This window comes from Ambystoma mexicanum, chromosome 2q (assembly GCF_040938575.1).
Source record: "Ambystoma mexicanum isolate Mex_15411 chromosome 2q, UKY_AmexF1_1, whole genome shotgun sequence".
In the NCBI taxonomy this organism is placed as follows: Eukaryota; Metazoa; Chordata; class Amphibia; order Caudata; family Ambystomatidae; genus Ambystoma; species Ambystoma mexicanum.
Genome location: NC_090924.1, coordinates 877,781,419 through 877,800,312, shown reverse-complemented (window position 1 = coordinate 877,800,312; position 18,894 = coordinate 877,781,419). Strand labels below are relative to the sequence as shown.

Sequence of the window (18,894 nt, the reverse complement as noted above, 5' to 3'; positions counted from 1 at the left end):
TGTCCTTTGCCTCGGGGTCCTTTGCCAGAGGGGGCTGCTGCGGGCCAAGGGCTGCCCTACTAGGATCACATAAAAGGGCAGAGCAGCCAATCAGGGGGTCAGGGGCAGGCAGAGAGACGGGAGGGAACCGGGAAGGAAGAGCACCTGAAGGGCTGCAATGCGACTGTGGCTGAATTTTGAGTTTTAAAGTTGAAATAAATGAGCGGGAAGCACAGCTGGTCTTAGAGGCACTAACGCAACAAGAATCCTTCAGAATCCTCATATTGTACAGTATGGGCTCAAGTACTTATTTGAACTGATTGCATTTTAACATAATAAAAGTATATTTGTGTAGTGCATTTTTAATGGATAAGTGGGTGGGCTAATTGTACCTTTTGTGTCAGCCTGCTACCCCTTCCTCAGAGTTAAGCCTTGTTGCCCTGCACCAATGCCTACCTTTTAAGAGCAGTTTGGCTTCCCTTTTTGGTTGGGTCGTTTAGTCCCTCCCTAGGGTTAGTAGTTGTACAGCCCTCATCAGGCGGGTGTCAAAAACTGCCTTAACAATGATCAAGTGGAGATTATCTTTACCTTTTGTAAAGAAATCTATAGGAGGATGGCTTTGTTTCATGTTGCGATTAGATTTCATACAGTAAATAAATTGACTCTGGCTAAATATCCACTTAGCACGATAGGGCATCAATTTGAGCCCCAATACTGTCGGTGCTACTCTTCAGAGCCAGCAGCGTTTGATTTAGGGCAGCTACATCCAACTGAGCCTGAGGCAAGCCATTAAGAGACGCAGATGATGTGTGGGCCTGATACTGGCGGGCAAATTGGTCCATCTTGGCTTGCTTTCGAGGGTTTCCCATGCCAAAATCACTCCACTGTGAATGTGGCATTCGGGCGAGTCCTACGAGGTGACATCACACAGACTACCCTAGGATGTAGGGGCACCACCTGTTGCACTCACAAGGCCTGTAGCAGCAATCCCCTCTTTCTGGCGACAAGTCACAGATTCGTTACCCCTGCCCTGGTTATCTATTAATACCCGGCAAGGGCCCAAGCGCAGATTACGGCCTCGCAGTAGGCGTTTCCAATGTCAGAGCTCCTCGAAGCTGTAGCTTCCCAATATTCAGCCAGGCCAGCAATAGCCGATGCTACACGTGACACAGATTCCCAGAGGAGCAGTTTAAAAGCAGTGTAGAAATGCTGTATCACTGCCCGGGTACCCAACACCTCCAGACCTCAGCATGCAGGGCGAAAGAGTCTCGTAAGAATCCTCGCCAAGGAGGAGGAGCCCTCTCAGGCCACCATCATGTCAACCCTCCTCCTCCGCTCGCGGCTCGCCTCACTCACCCCGCATCCGTCTTCCTTCCGATGTTTAACAAAGGCTCCAGTTCACTACAGCCTCCGGCGCAGCACCTGAGCCCAGAGAAGCAGCCGCTCCCGCCGAACCTCTGACGGCACAGCTCAGCAGCCAGCCCAAAGACTGCTCGGCGATCACTCCTGCCGCCCTGCGGGAGGCCAGAGCCGTCCAGCTCGTAAAGGAAGGCTTCCAGGGGCTGCGGGCACCCAGCAGAACAGCAGACCGCACATCAAGTCTTCGGGTAGCCCACCGCCACTCCTCCTGCCGCTCTACGGGGCCCAGGATCCCTTCGCCAAGGACCGCCGTCCGACACCCAGACCGGGCACTCCTCCCCCTTGTCAGCCACCAAGGTTCAGCAAGGCCACTGCTCCTCAGTGCCGCTTCAGCTCTTCACCAGACGTCGGGGCCGCCGCAGAAAACAAACCACAGTGCCCGCAACCTTCACAAACCCTGTTACAGCGTTAGGAGTACAAAGCACGTCCCAGAGAGCAGGATATGAAACAGGATAAATGTGTAGTTGCCGGAGCTTCTCGGGCTGCGGCCATTTTGCAAGCAGCGCCGCCCCCCGCATATCGGTTTTAACAAGGTGATTCATACATAAAAAAAAGATTGAAGTCAGTGAGTTTCATTGTTTTGCATTCTTTATTCGCATACGATGCTACGCCTCACTTTCCGACAGTTTTATCTTGAAATCTTCGCTAGATGTTCTATAGCGTTTTGTCATGTATTCTCTAATTGCTCTTTTTTAATTCGCTGGGGGTCGCATAACTAAGTCTTTCCCGTGTTCTTTAAGACGTATTGCATGATTTGAGTTAGCGCTATTAGCCATGAAGTCTTTTCTCCACTAATCGGCCTCGTCCACCAAACGTCGTCTTCGAAAACGAGTGATGCGGAGATGTGGCAGTTTAGGTATATCCTTCTGATGTCTTGAGTCCCTGGACAGGACAGCAGGAGGTGCCTTATTGTTTCAATCTGGTCTTGATTTTTACATAGCTTACACTTGTTCGAAGTTGAAAGGTCTGTGACCGCCAAAATTTCATTCGTCTCCCAAAAGATTTAGACAAGCTCTTATAAAGGTGTTTCTTTTCGCTCTATTCGGGAACTTCTTGTTGAATTCTTGAGTTTGATTTAGTTTCTTTTTGTTCGTTGGCAAATGAGTTGTCAACTTGTTCTTAGACGCTGTTTCTAAAGTAAGAACCCAATCAGGTTCCTCCATTTTTCTTTTTAACCTTTGTCGGGTTCTGTAACAGCTCTTCTTCAGAGCTTTAGATCTCCTCTAGTTTGTCTTTGTTTTTCTGTACCCACATATTGAGCGTTTTGCAGTGGCCTCCTGTGATTTCCACGTTGATCAGGTTCAGTATCTCTGGACGATTCGGGAGAAGGGTTTTCCTGTATAGCATCATGCTATTTCGCTCGATCAATACTTGAAGAGATTGCAGGCTTAGTTCTCGCCTAATCGAGGCCATTGGTGTTGATTTGGGCAAGTTTAGCACCATTAGCCAGAAGTATCCTTCAAGTTTTAGCCAGATTTTTGTTGGTATATTTGGCATTGCTTCTGCGCCGTATGTTAGGGATGGAATTACCTTTGCCTTATAGAAACTGATTATTGGAATCAATGAGAACCGGCCAAACATTTTGTCCACAGCTCTTGCTTGAGATGTTAATTTTCTTATTTTTTTCAAATCGGACTCGTTGCATTGCTATTTCTGACCTTGTACTGTCAAGATTTACTCCGAGGTACTTGAATTCTTTCACTCTTTCTATTTGAAATCCATCCAAGTGCCATTATAGTTTTTCACTTCTCCTGCATGATTTTTCCAGCAACATGATTTTAGTATTTTCTTTATTGATCTCCAAGTTGTTGGTTTAGATATATTCTGATAGATGGTTAAGTTGTCTCTGGAGACCAATTTTAGTCTGATCCAAGAGAATCATGTCAGCATACAGTAGACGTGTTGTTTTTACTTGGCCAATTGTTGGAGGGAATGATTTTACGCTTTCCTCTGAGTTTTTGAGGTCTCCCAGGTAGGCTATGAAGAGTGCCGGAGTGACGGGCAGCCTTGTTTTACCCCTCTTCTTGTAGGTATCTCTTCAGATAGAGAACCCCGTTGGTTCAGACAAACTCTCATTGTGGTATTTGTATAGAGTGCTTTTATCAGGTCTGTGAGGTCCGGAGGGCATTTCAATGTTGTGTTTCCTCCAGAGTTTATCTCGATTGACCTGGTCAAAAGCTTGGACCAGGTCAATAAATGCGATAAAGACCCTAGGGCTCCTTTCCAAGATTTTGCCTTTCAAAGTGCTCAGAAACAGTATATTTGTAGTAGTCCCGATGTTCTTCATGAAACCAGCTTTGAAAGGGTCAGCACAAGGTGCTTCTTTTGCTCCTGATTGGAAGCATGTTAATAGCACAGAACCAAATACCTTCCCGATTACATCTAATAATGCTATCGGCAATAGTTTTTGGTTCCTCTTTGCTGCCCTTTTTGAAGATCGGCATGACTGTTGATGAAGTCTAAGATGTTGGAATAGACTTGGACTCAATACATCTTCGGAATACCATGCTAATGAAGGTTGCCCGTTCAGCTGGGTTACTCTTTAGGTCGATGTTAGTTATCCCGTCTGGCCCTGGTGCTCTCAATGTTTTTAACTTCCGAATTACTTCAGTGGTTTTTTGTCATGTGCTACAACCCAGGGCGGTCGTTGGTCTGCTTGTTCTGGTAAGGTGTTACTTGTCGGAAGTTGAAATATATTTTTAAAGTGTTTTACTCAAGTGGATTCACCTATACAGTTTTGGAGAGCATCATTAGTTGGTGTTTCTGTAGATCTTATGAAATACCAGAATTCTTGGGGTTTGTGACCGCACAACATCTGCAACATTTCCTCTGAGTCTTGCTGGTAGAGAGTCAATCGATGTCCTTTGACCGAAGACTTACATTTCTTTGTTGCGCGTGACAACTCGTCTCTGCTGGTTTGTGTGTTTTGACGTGTCGCCATTCTTTTTATTTTTCTCAATTCACGTCTTTTTTCAGCCAAGATTTTGTCGTACTTGTGAAATTTTGATGTTGATGACAGTCCGTTTATTGCCCTTGATCTTATAGACCGCAAAGGAGAGGACGATAATCGACTGATGGAATTTGCCGACCTTGTTCTCTGTCTTTTTCTGTGTCTTTATACTGCTTGGTAAGCTCTTCAATGTGTTTTATGCTCAGCTTAAGTCGGTTGCCCTGAATGTGGTTTTCAATTTGCATGCAGATATTCAGGGTTTGAGACTTGAGCGACTGTCATGAGGTAGTCAATAGATTGTGGTCACTTGAGTTGGTTTTTATGACCTCAAAAGAGGTTATTAGTGGGAGGACGGCTCATGATAAAAAGATGTGGTCGATTGTTGCAGATGACTCTTCTATTTCCCATGTCAGTATTCGATCAGACTGGTTAAACAGCAGATCTAAATTGAAGAGTTCTCTCGATGTCATGAGGTTTGTCCATAAGATACCTCTCTTCTGCCAGAGATGTTTTTCCTTTTGCTGTTCGAGTTACCTCTTGCTTCTGTCATGTTGCGTTTAAATCTCCACAAATGAAAATGTATGTTGCTTGGTAATCGATGTATGCTTCGATTACTTTTTCCATCATTGACAAGTAATTCTTGTTACTCAGAGCTTGGGGATTCCAATTGGTGTTTATAATTATCAGTTAACAAGAATTGCCAGCAGGAATAGGTTTACTACCAAGATTTTCTGAAGATTCAAACTTTTGCCAGAATGGATAGCTGAAATTAATTCCGAAGAGGGATGCCTTTGTCCCTTTTGTGGGCTGGTGAAATGACAAGGTTGTATGCATCCAGAGTGGGCTTTTCCAACAACCAAGTCGCTTGTAGACCTAGTATGTTAAAACTTCCCAAGTTCACTTTGTCAGGGACCGTCGGGTGTTGAAAGCTTCTCGTGTTCCACGAGCCCAGTCTCAACGAGATTTGCTTACGTTTTTCGTCATCCATGCGCTGGCCTGTGTCCTTGGAGTTTAAGGCTTTTGGAATCCAGGCCCAAGGTTGACAATTTCCTGTGTTTTTAAAGCTGTTGATGAGATGTCTTGTACTATTGTCATTTTTATTTTAGATAAAGGACCTCGAGGAAATCTGCCAATCTCAATGGGGTCTTCAAAGGTTGCCCTATCTATTGGGTTGGGACCAGTTGAAATCTTTTCTATAGTCCTTGTGTCTTAGTCCTTGTGTTTTTTGTTGTTGTTCGACTCAGCCTTTAGGTCAGCTCGTTATTTTGTTTTCCCTTTTGTCTTTTGTTGGACTAGTTTGGCTCCTAGAGCTGTCTTTGAGTTTCCTGGTTTTGCTGGATTCCATGGTTTTTAAGGCGTTACTGGTTTTGGGAATATAGGACGTAGGTGGCTCTTCTCGTCTTTTCGTTCTGTGTTGAGGGTCCAAAACAGACACCTTTTCCCTTACTTCAGTTAAGTTGTATCCCAGCGTTAGGTTTTCGACCGCATCTCCTAACATTGCTTTCACTACTGGGGAGGCTATGTGTAGGTAAGCCTTTTTCCCCCCTCGTGACTTGGTTCCACTATTTTTAAGTCTTCTGTCCGTAGTAGTCGTAAATTGGGAATGCAGTGTAATAGATTTAAGACTGTTCTCCTATTTAAGATTTTGTCTTCATGTTTGTCTAATATTTGTTCCAGTTTGAAGGTTTATTTTTCTCTTTGCTTTCCAGCACGTTTTTTATTTTTTCATTTGTCTGGCTATTACATATGTTCTTCTTGAAGACTGGGTTTCAGACTGGTCGAACCATTTCTCTGAGTTTGTGACTTTAGATCTCCTTGAGTTATTTGTACTGTTGGTTGACCTTTTTCTAGAGGTTTTGCGTTTAGATGGGTTGTTCGCTCTGTTTGAATATCTTCTTGCTCTTGTTTTCTCGTTCAGTGATCGGTTTAGATTTTCTTTTCTTGAACGAGGAAGAGTTTCCTTTTGACACCCCAGTTCGTTGCTTGGACTGCTTGCTTGCATTTATCTTCTAAAGTTAGAAAGATCACTGAGTCGTCCAAGTTGAGCGTTCAAGTCTTATAGTTTTTGTCCTCCTTTGGTGAAATTGGCCGAGAATTAGCCACACTTTTTTCCACAGAAAGACTGTCGATTTGTGGTCCTTCCTGCTCCTTGAGGAAATTCTGACTAAGGTTCATCAAATCAGCGTTTGCTTCAAAATCTTCTACTGTACTTTATTGAAGAGTATTTTAATACGTCTTTTGCCTTGTTGACCAACAGTTGTTTTGGTTTCCTCGGGGCAGGAGTCGGGTGCCAGGTTTTTTCTTGTCTACCTAGGTCTGTCCGTGTCTGCTCTGAGGTGTGTAACCATAGCATGGATTGCCGTCCATTTTTTCTTTTATTTGGGTTTTGTATGTTCAAATATAATAAAATCTCTGTTTTCTTTGAAAGTGTTTTCGGCTGTGTTTTTATTCTGGGTCTCCACGAGAGTAAGATCACGTCTTTGTTAATGACATGGTTGTTTGATGTAGTTAATTCTTCCAGTTTCCCAAAGTTTCTGTTACCTTGTTGTGCAGTTATAGTTGACATTTACTTACTGATGTCCTCAGTGGAATTTCTTTGCATGAAGGAGGTAACAGTGTTTTTCTGCGAGAAATGTTTTAAGTTTGTCCTTTCTTCCTGATCGTTTAGATGTTTCAAGATTTCATTTCACCTTTGTGAATTTGGGTCAGTTGGCGTTTGCGTTCCTGTCGTAGATGTTTTACTGCCGACTTCGAACCGCTCGTAGTCGGGGTTTCTCTTTCCAATGGTGGTGGCAGTATTTAAGATGGAATCAGAGTTCGCTTATTCCTTATGCCGGTTATATATCCTTCCACGTATATTAGCCTTGTATGCATCATCACCAAGATCGTAGTGTGGTCTTTTAACGTATCATTGAGTATCCGTAAAGCTTGCTAAAAGGGGCTTAGGCAATAGTCACGGCTGACATGATTGAAAAGAGGTCAGGTTTTTTTGTTGGGGTGTCTTTGATAGTCGATGATGGCAATTCGCTCGTTCTTCTGTTTCTTATTGGTGTGGACGGTATCGCTGATATTGATTCTCTCAGAGAATTCAAACTGTTAGTGGAATCTGTGTTTTTAGATGAGTTTGAATCTTTTATGACGGGTCGTGTGTCTTTGCCCGTGTTCGGTTTAACTTCTTGGGCAATGTCTAAACGCCCGGTGTTCATTGAATTTCCTTTTCCTGAATTTTGAGGTGAAGAGTGGAATTTACTAGAGGAAAGATTCAGGGTTTGATCGAGCGGGTCGGCTGTTTGCTGTCTTTTTTTTTTATAGCTGGCTCAGTCGTTATTTTAGACAGGCTTTCAGGTCTAAAGTTTGCTTATTTTTGTAGGTCAGATAGCTCAAGTAACGTTTTGCAGGGAAGCTGTCCTGTGAGATCGACGTTTCCTTTAGGGGTTTGTGCATCCTCTCCAGTGCCTTTCGAGGTCGCCTTCAAGAGTTGTTTAGATGATAAACTCGGCGTCGCTGCAGGCTTTCTAAAGTGCCATCTGGTCCATGATTCTGGTATATTCAAGAGGAGCTTGCTCTGCAAACTTTGCTCTTCAGTGGCTGAATTGTCATCCACTTTGCTGTTTTGTGATGATCAAATCTTCTTGTAAAGCTTCCAATATCGCGGCATCAGAAAGTTCAGCTATCTTTTCGAATTTTCTTTTACACGGTTTACTGAAAAGTTATTTTAGTGAGTTTGTAAACAATGGTTTGCCAAGAGATGCTTTCGTGTGTTTTACGCTCCTTTCTGTTTTCCCTTTGTCTGGTTGAAGGTGTTTTTTTCTTGTTTGGGGTGTTAACTTTTGTCGATGACTTGCTTCAATTTGTTTTTTAGGTCGTTTTTTCCAGAGGGGTGTCAACACTCTCTCCTTGTTTATACAATTTGCCTTCCCATTTAATGACTTTCGGGGGAGAGATGTCTGAACTACTATTTAGTTCCACCTCTCCGACTTGAAAGTAATTATCCGGTGCTTAGATGGCAATGTAGAGTTCTCAGGTTGCAATGTGTTGATCTCGTTGCCACCGATAGGCGGACCAGTCGGCTCGTTCTCGTGACTCTTTCTGTGAACCTTTGCATGGACCTTAAAGGAAACTTTCCCTGGATGCTCTCTCTCCAGCGCCACCATCGCCGCTGCAACGTTCCTCGGTGGCGTGGACACTCCCTGCGGCTCTACCAGCCCACAGCTGACCGTGAACGACTCGGGCCAGGAACCTCCTCCTCCTCGCCTTTGCCTCCGCGGTCATCCAGAGTCACACTTGAGGTACGTTCACAACCGCTCACAGGCTCGGCCATTGGAGCCTCTTCTCCACACTCCGCCACGGTTCTAGGTCATTTGGTCGAAAATAAATGGTCGATAGGTCAAGTGGTTGAATTTTTTTTTTGTTTTTTCACTTTTTTTTGGGGGGGGGTCCTCCCCAACCCCCTTTTTTTATTTTTTGCTAAAAAACCCTTTTTTTCCCTAAACGAAACCTAAAATATATATATATTAAAAAAAATTCGACCATTTGTCTGTCGACCATTTGACTGGACACCCTCCGCCACTAGTTCGCACTCCGCGCCAGCCCTACCTGCGGCCGCTGTCGCTACCTTTCCTCAGACAGGCAGGACGGGCGTGCCGCACCAAGGTAAGGACTTGGGCACAGAGGGAACTGGGGCGATTTTTAGGGAGGCGGCTTTCTGTTTCTTGAGCCTTTGGTCGGATTCAGCCTTTTTGATTTTGCTGCTCAAAGGGCTCCCCCTTTTTTCATGTGGGTTGCTTGCCAAAGGCGTTTGCCATTCAGAATTGTTGGGACTCTCTCGGCTCTCGATCGGCAAAGTCATCAAAATTGTTGGTGGTTGTTGTTGATCTCCGGCTTCTCCCTCAAGGGTGACGCTGTAGAAGACGAAGATGGAGGGGCCAACAGGTTCATTATTGGGTTCATCTTATTTGTGCATCCCGGCTCCACTTTTTCTTCACGGCGAGTTTGGGAGCTTTGCAGACAACGGCCCTCCTCCTCAATGGCCATGTTGAGAGCGGCGTCCATAGCAGCCATAGACTTACAAGACTGCTACTCTGCGCCCGCTCCGCGGCAGGAAGTTTTTTTTTAGCTCAGGTCCTCCCCTTTGCTGCAATGGACACTATAGACAGGCTTCAGGTATGGAGTGGTGTGAAGGGTAGCCAAGACTGCTGCTCTGCCGCTACTCTATTTATTGTGCCACGGGGGGCTTCTGGATTTCTCTGGGCCCTACCTCCCCTGGAGTTGGGCAGAGGGCTCTAAATGAGATCTGACTAGTGTGAGGTTTGTAAACATTTTGCTTTGATCCGTGCATCAGAATGTGGGCCTACCAGGAGGGGGGAGCAGCTTGTTTGGTATACAGCTAGTTTCTAGGAGTTAGAATGAAATCTGTGAATAAACATTTGATGCTAAGACTTGCAAAGTTTTAATCTGATCTACTTGCTATCCTGCATCTCTTCTGTGAGACATTGACCCCAGAACGTCGGGTCTAAAAGTGTTCTCGGTCTGCCTACTTAGTCATTGTCCTCAGAAGGCAGAACCACATCGACCTTAAACTTTAATCCGTCCACTAGTTACAGAGCAAGAAGAGTAGTATTTTTTTGAATTCTTTGCCATGTTCACTCTGGCATCCTCAAAACATTGCTGGGCTCATCTAAAGATACTTGCTTATCAGGCACCACACAGATTCTGTTCCAAGCTATGGAACCCACTTCTGGAGAACATAAAACTCCAAGGAGAGACCACTTCATCGCCTAACCCTTACTTATGCAGCTAAACCACCTTTGTACTTGAGATATTAGAACATTTGCATAAATAATGTTACTTTTGGGTCCTATTGGGACTGTTGCCACTTGTGTTTAGCCCATCCTCCTTCAATCCAACCCTCACTATCAGCATCCAACCTTGCACATTGGGCTCTGAAGTCTTCTTTCGGTCTACAGACAATGGTAAAAATGTCAAGTTGCAAGCTACTAGCAAGGCATAAGAAGTTACTTGCCCCCTCAGTTCTCCACATACCCACAGCACACCATGTTTTGCTCGCCGAGAGTCAATTATCACTAGCCAACAGCTAGTGACGAGTGCACATTTTGAGTCTTGCTATGTGTGCAGCACAAAATAAGAATATATTTGACTGTTATACCTCGTTTATTTTTTTTTCAATCTTTTTGTACAAGCTGCATCTTCATGGTACATTATGAAGGCAGGTCCATAGAGCTAGATTTGTTTCGGTTTAAGCAAGAGATCGAGTACTTTCTTGCTTTGCCCTATCTTTCAGAGGTGTTGTGTCTTGTGTGTGTGTGTGTGTGTGTGTATAATTCATTCGATTGTAAAGGCCACTGGCAAGCAGTGGACGGTATGGCATGACAAATTGTTTGTTTTATGGATTAAATGACCCATTGTGTTGTGCAAAATAAATGAAAACGGACTTATTTTGTTTTCCAGGCTGTTCTTGCCGGTGACTACATTCTTTCTGCTGCATCCGTAGCTTTGGCACGAATTGGAAACACCACTGTTGTGTCCGTTTTTTGTCAAGTAATTGAAGATTTAGTGCGTGGTAAGAGTTCTTTTTTGTATGTAGTGTTGCGAAAAGAGCAAGACCTAGAGGCTGGTTCAAAACCTGTAGTTACATGTGTGTTACCTATACCTTGCTGCAGTCTAAACACTATTTTGTGTATGATCGCTATATATACACCAAATGTTGCGACATAACTAGCATGTCCATTAAGCGGAAATGTTTCTTAAATTCTTATAATCTAATGCAGATGTTTTGTTTTTATTTATTCAGAGAAGTATATTTAATTATACATTTTTTAAATGTGTTAATTTGTTTTCAAATTAACAAAAAGAGACAAACAGGAGTATGAGCTTGTACAGAATTGCCAACAAGTACAATATAGCACCTTATAATGCAGTCCATTAGCGCGACTTTACATTACCCTCAAACAAAATGTTTTGGTGGACAAATTAAATCGGTGTGGGAGTCCCTCAAGTGAGAATGAATATGGGTCAAATTGCCTGTTCTATGGAATTTCTTCCACTCAGGATGGTCTACAACCACGTTTTAGCTTACTGCACCCTTTAAAGTCGAAATATCTATTTCCAGGTAATTCTTCTCTGAACAAGAGTACCATCGGCAACCCCAGACATGTGTTGCAGGCTTGTTGTGCCTCCTCAGGGCGGTGAGGGTGAGCCTCTCTAAGGCACAGGGAGCAAGGCGTCCACGTCTGGATTACCCTGGTTTACTTAAGGTGAAACTCAAACTTTAACAAATGAAACCAGTGTGGGAGCCCCTCAACATGGCTCAAATACACTGTTCTATGGAATTTCTTCCACTCAGGATGGTCTACAACTAGGTTCAGGGGAGAAAGCGGACAATGCTGTGGCCAGAGCCAACCCTCTCGCTTGGTTGGGTCTATTATATATACAATTATATTGTATGCATTAGTGATATCCTTGTAAAAACACTACAGAAGGATCCTTGCACGTCCATTCAACGTTTTGGTGCAAACAGATGCTCAGTACTTGAACATATGGGTATATGTTTTAGATTATCATTTATCCTATGTTTCTTTTTTCTTTGTAACGCTCACCTGATTCCCGTAGAGGCGCCGGTCGTGACTGGGCGTATACCGTATCTTCAAAGGTGATGTGTAACACACGGCTGGCTCTTTGGGCTGGACCTCTGTGCACTGTATGTCTGACTCGAAGGGTAAGATGTCTGCAGATAGAAAATATGGGATTAAGGAACTGGGTTATTGAATGTCTCTCTCTTCTTCCCTTTCTCTTCTCCTGTAGAACCCCAAAGGTTAACGCTCTCACCTTAGGTAAGTGAACGCTGTGCTCTCCATCTGCCTCGGGGCAGGGTGCTGTAACCAGTTTCTTCACTGGATAAGGGGAGCAGGCCTCTTGACTTCAGAGGACTGCTGTCCGTCGTTTACTGCACGAACGGTAAGTTTCGAGAAATTCTAATGTCTTTAAAGTCTTTAGTAATGATGTCTCTTGTTTTGCAGGGTTCCGGCGATGGCGGATGACGGGCTGAAGTGAGTTGAAGATGGAGCCCGTGTGATGAATAGAAGCGCCTGGAAGCACGTAAGTAAGCGCTTGTTGTCTGCTTCACGATGCGCTCTAACTGTCTTTTTATTTTGCAGGTACAAGTTCGGAGCGGCTGCAGGGTGCCGGAATACCCACTGGGTTAGATGTGGAAAGGAGTAATGGCACGTGAGTATTAAAGTTCCCCAATGTCTTTAAACGCACCTTGTTTTGTCTTTCAGATGCGGGATGCAGTGCCGAAGGCCTCCGGCGCGTGCGAAGAGTTGGTAAGCTTTTGTCTTTCAGATGCCGGGCAGAGTGGAAGAGAAGCCCATAGGAAGTAATACATGAATAGGAGGAATAGGTGGCAGAAAGGACCATACAGAAATGCATTGTGAGAGAACCAGTGGGAATATGTCCCCTCCAGGCAACAGAGGCTCTGAAGGCCCAGCTACCACATGCAAGCTGAATGCTCTCTGCCCCAAGCTGTTCTTGTAAAGGTGGTGGGGCAGCTAGGGATGCTATTGAGCCCGGAAACAGCACAAGGACTGAGGTAGCCCTGGGATAAACACCACATAAGCTGCAAAGATGCTGTCTAGAGAGAGAGAGCGAAAGGTTATGAGCTGCTGGCATCCACTGCCAATGCTGCGATTAAGCCTGCACCTTTTCCAAGTGCTGCCGTAAGGGAATGTGGTACCAATGACAATGCTGTGGATGATGCATAGAAAAATAGAAGTGTTTCCGCAGGGCTCTTGTCATGATCTCTGCTTCCAAAAGGTCAGGGTTTTCCCAACTCCCTTGGAAGCAGATCCATAACCCAGGTTCCGAGTGCCAACCAGTCCCAATTGGGACCTTTTGGACCCAGTCCTGGCGCCAGTGGCACCAGGCTCATAAATATGCCCAGTCCCAGCGCTGGAAGCGCCGGGCTCATAATGCTTGGGTGGACTTACCTGCAGCAGACCATGCTGCTTACTTGCCTGCCAGTTGAGCCTCTGATCCTCTTCTGTTTGGAACTACTTTTCCTGTTGGGTGGGGCAGGAGCCACTCCCTAGGTTCAGAACACTGGAACTCTTCTGGAAAGCAGGAATTCTTTTCTTACCTAGGCGTGGCTGTGGAAGGAGACACCTAAGCACTACAGGAGGCTATTTAAACCACACCCGATGGATGAATCTTGCTTTGCGTTATTCTGCATCCTCTGCAGCAGAACGCTCATCGTGTCTTCTGCATCTGATCCTGGGCCTAAGGAAAAAGGCTTACCATCCTGAATCCAGTCTTCAGCAACACCTATAAAGACAAGCAAGAACAGGTTAGCATTACGGTCTTCAGTGACAGCGCTTCACTTCCCTGGTCCATCGGCTGTCACCAACGCCTCGCGCTGCATTCCGGCATCTGAAAGACAAAGGCTTACCTACTCTTCGTGCGCTCCGGAGGTCTTCGCACTGCATTCCGGCATCTGAAAGACAAAAGCTTACCAACTCTTCGCACGCTCCGGAGGCCTTCGGCGCTGCATCCCGCATCTGAAAGACAAAACAAGGTGCGTTTAAAGACATTGGGGAACTTTAATACTCACGTGCCATTACTCCTTTCCACATCTAACCCAGTGGGTATTCCAGCACCCTGCACCCGCTCCGAACTTGTACCTGCAAAATAAAAAGACAGTTAGAGCGCATCGTGAAGCAGGCAACAAGCGCTTACTTACGTGCTTCCAGGCGCTTCTATTCATCACACGGGCTCCATCTTCAACTCATTTCAGCCCGTCATCCGCCATCGCCGGAACCCTGCAAAACAAGAGACATCATTACTAAAGACTTTTAAAGACATTAGAACTACTCGAAACTTACCGTTCGTGCAGTAAACGACGGACAGCAGTCCTCTGAACTCAAGAGGCCTGCTCCCCTTATCCAGTAAAGAAACTGGTTACAGCACCCTGCCCCGAGGCAGATGGAGAGCACGGCGTTCACTTACCTAAGGTGAGAGCGTTAACCTTTGGGGTTCTACAGGAGAAGAGAAAGGGAAGAAGAGAGAGACATTCAATAGCCCAGTTCATTAATCCCATATTTTCTATCTGCAGACATCTTACCCTTCGAGTCAGACATACAGTGCACAGAGGTCCAGCCCAAAGAGCCAGCCGTGTGTTACACATCACCTTTGGAGATACGGTATACGCCCAGTCAAGACCGGCGCCTCTACGGGAATCAGGTGAGCGTTACAGAACGCAAAGCCTACCGCAAAACTCCCGTCCAGGTGCTATGGAAACCTCGGATACCGACCAGCTAGCCCAGTTACTTGGGGAACTAAGGGCAGAAGTGCATGCAGCCCGCCAGGAAACGAACGCTCTAAGAAGGGAACTGATTATTTCCAAGGAGCGAACAGATGATCTCGCTAGACAATTGCTACAGTCACAAGCCGGACAGACCCCGTTACCCGCATCTGGGGGAAATCTTCCTTCTACATCCTCTATGAATCCAGTGCAGATCAACCTACCTGGGAATGTACCTCTGGCTCCGCCCGAACGATTTTCTGGTGACCCAAAGAGGTTTGCAGTATTTATCAATCAGTGCCGGTTGCATTTCTTATGCCGGCCAGCAGCCTTTCCAACTGATCAAGCTAAAGTAGCTTTCGTGCTTTCGTACCTTAGTGGCAATGCGGCAGACTGGTCGATCCCTCTAGTAAATCAAGATGATCCGGTCCTCCATGATTTTCAAGCTTTTCAGCTCAGTATGGAAAAACTGTTCGCAAGACATTCACAGGGGCAGGCCTTGGACAATGAGCTTCTTTCGTTGCAACAAGGTAATCAAGACCTTTTGGCTTATATTGCGTCTTTCAACAGACTGATAGTGGAAACTCAATGGCCTGAGGACAAAAGGATTACGCTGTTTTATAGAGGTCTACGTGGAGAGCTCAAAGATGTGTTAGCCCAAGTAGTGAATCCCCCACAAGATTGTTCGGACTATATAGACTTAGTCGTTCAAATAGATCACAGACTGCAGAACAGGAAGGCCGATCGTTCCAAGTTTGATGCTCGAGTATTTTCCAAACCGCCAACTCCTTCCAAAGGAGTAGACTCTGGGGAACCCATGCAAATAGGGGGCCTGAAAGGTCCTCTAACACAAAAGGAGCGGGAAAGGAGAAAACAGTTGCAATTATGCCTCTATTGCGGAAACTCAGGGCACTTTCTTCGAGACTGTCTGGTGAAACCTGCCAAGAAGGCAGTAGGAGCTGCAGTTACCAAAGTTACAAACTCTGAGCAGGGAAACGACCTCGCCCGACAAGAATAGAGGTCCTCTTGCCGAGTGTGAAAACCAGTTCCGTGACCTCGCATTTCGTGATACCTATGGTCCTCATTAGCCCTGATAATCCGGATCGATTACATGCAATTGAAGCTTACGTAGACAGCGGTGCCATCGGCAATTATGTGGATCATGAAATGGTTTTGAGGATGAATCTAACTCTTTGTCCCAAAGCTGTAAAGGACGTCATTACTACGGTGGATGGAACGGAGATAGCCTCCGGACCAGTAACGCATACCACTCAAGAAGTGACGCTAGTAAGTCAAGATGGACACCATGAGAAGATCGTGTTCGATGTGATCAAGGCTCCTCAGTTTCAGATTATTCTAGGAATACCTTGGTTAGAGAAACACAATCCTCTGATCGATTGGCGAGCAAGAACGGTCCAGTTTCCAGAATGTGTCTCTACTTGTCACCCTCCACCTGGTGTTGCACTGGCAGCAATTTCTTCAGAGACTCCCCAGTTACCTCCCGAATACCTAGAATACCAAGATGTTTTCCGGAAGGATCAGGCTAACTCTCTACCTCCTCATAGGTCTTATGACTGCCAGATAGACCTGATACCTGGATCTACTCCTCCTTGTAGTAGAATTTATGCCCTCACCGAGCTTGAGAACCTTCACCTTCGACAATACCTGGATCAATACCTGGCAAATGGGTTTATTCGTCCTTCGAAGTCCCCTGCTTCTTCAGCTTTGTTCTTCGTTCCAAAAAAGGAAGGAGACCTTAGAACTTGTATAGATTATCGCTCCCTGAACCAGATCACCGTCAAGAATAGATATCCATTACCTTTGATCCCTGAACTCCTGGACCAAGTCAGAAAAGCATGCATATATACAAAGCTGGATCTTAGAGGAGCCTACCACTTGGTACGAGTAAAAGAGGGCGATGAATGGAAGACGGCCTTCCGCACCAAATATGGGCTATTTGAATATCAGGTCATGCCCTTCGGACTTTGCAATGCCCCGGCCGCCTTTCAATATTTTATGAACGATGTCCTCAGAGAGCTCATAGATGTGTGTGTTGTTGTTTACATTGACGACATCCTCGTTTATTCTTCATCGGAATCTGAACATCGGAAACACGTGAAAATGGTCCTCGAAAGATTGCGTCAACACAAACTTTTCGCTAAGTTGGAAAAATGTGTTTTCAACGTGACTGAAGTTGAATTCTTGGGATTCATATTATCACCTAGCGGAGTGCGTATGGATTCAAAGAAGGTCGATGCAGTTCTCAAATGGCCATCACCATCCTCCGTAAAAGGTGTGCAAAGCATGTTAGGCTTCGCTAACTTTTACCGCAGGTTTATCCCCGAATTTTCTCGAATAGTCCAGCCCATCACTGCCTTGTTAAAGAAAAACAAACGTTTTGAATGGTCTACCGAGGCGGAACAAGCTTTCCAGGATTTGAAGACTAAATTTATCTCTGCACCAATCTTAAAACACCCTTGCCCCGAACTCCCCTACATCGTGGAAACTGATGCTTCAAGCCTTGCCATGGGGGCAGTTCTATCACAAAAGGACCCAGTAACCAATCGGTTGCATCCCGTGGCATTTTGGTCCCGCAAATTCTCGCCTCCTGAAATCAATTACACGATTACTGACAAGGAACTTCTGGCTATCAAGTCTGCCTTTAAGGCTTGGCGGCATTATCTGCTGGGGGCCCGACACACCGTTACTGTGATTACGGATCACCGAAACCTGCAATATTTGAAAACCGCAAAAGCCCAATCCTCTAGACAACTCCGTTGGGCATTATTCTTTGCCGAGTTTGACTTCATAATTACCTATCGACCTGGTACAAAAAACGGTAAAGCTGATGCCCTTTCTCGGATGGGAGTGGAAGAACACTTGATCAACCCTAAACCTGTACCAATCATTCCCGAACAAAGAATTCTGGGTGTAATCGCCACACAATCCATAGAGGAAGTTGAGGATAAAGCCAGGCAACTTCTAACTCCAGCAGACATACAGAATTGGCATCTGCAGGGAAAGGACTTCGCAGTAAAGGACAACTTATTGTATTTCCAAGAACGATTATACCTGCCCAGCACAGATTTACAGAAAAAAGTAATCTCTTGTTATCACGATTCTTTAATGGAAGGACATCCCGGTATGGCCAAGACCTCAGAAAAGATCAAGCGCTACTTCTGGTGGCCGTCTTGGAAAAAAGATATCAGAGACTTTATAATGTCCTGTGGAGTATGCGCCCAAAACAAGAGTCAAAAGGAAAGACCAGCAGGTCTCTTACGCCCTATTGACATCCCACCTCGCCCTTGGCATATGCTTTCTATGGACTTTATCACCGATCTACCTCCATGCTCCGGATACAATACGATTCTAGTAATCGTGGACTTATTCTCCAAGATGGCGCATTTCATTCCGCTCAAAGGCTTGCCAACAGCAGCAACTCTGGCCCGAGAATTTCTCGAAAACATCGTCCGACTGCACGGTTTTCCTTCGGTTCTAATTTCGGATCGAGGTAGTCAATTTATTTCTCATTTTTGGCGAAGTTGCTATCGGTCGGCTCAAATTGATGTGAGACTATCGACCAGTCACCACCCTCAGACCTACGGACAAACCGAGAGGACCAATCAAACTCTGGAACAGTATTTACGCTGCATGCTGCAACAAACTGAAAAAACTTGGAAAGACATCCTTTGGATAGCCGAATATGCCTACAATAACTCTGTCCATTCGGGAACTGGGAAAACCCCGTTTTTTCTTTTATACGGCAGTCACCCTCGAACCTCGGAGTTGGATCCCCTCCAAGATCTTCAAACACCAGCAGTAGACTACCTGCATTCTACAATCACCCAAGCCTTTAAGGAAGCTGTTTCTCACCTTCAAAGGGCTAAAGAACAATACAAGAAAGGAGCAGATCAACATCGGAAGGAAGCCCCTCAATATCAAGTAGGGGATCAAGTCTGGTTATCCACCAAATATCTACCTTTAAAAGGGCCACGCACATTCAACCCAAGATACCTTGGTCCCTATTCCATCACTACCATAGTAAACCCAGTAGCGGTCAAGTTGGACTTGCCCCCGCACATGAAGATACATCCGGTCTTCCACGTCTCTCCATTAAAACCCGTGCAACCTCAAACCCGACTAACTAAATCTCCAAAACCCATCCTAGTTGATGGAGAACTCGAGTTTGAAGTCAAAAGCATTCTGGACTCCAAGATCTCCAAATCTAAAC

At 45.3% G+C, this 18,894-nt stretch overlaps 1 protein-coding gene across 4 annotated transcripts in view; it reads left to right on the top strand.

The window, feature by feature from the left end:
• PDSS1 (decaprenyl diphosphate synthase subunit 1) overlaps positions 1–18,894 on the top strand; it is a 664,271-nt gene that overhangs the window by 425,944 nt on the left and 219,433 nt on the right. For all 4 annotated transcript variants that reach the window (XM_069648132.1, XM_069648131.1, XM_069648133.1 and 1 more), the window contains one exon: positions 10,817–10,928. In XM_069648132.1, coding sequence (XP_069504233.1) covers positions 10,817–10,928 — 112 coding nt within the window. The remainder of the gene's footprint in view (positions 1–10,816; positions 10,929–18,894) is intronic.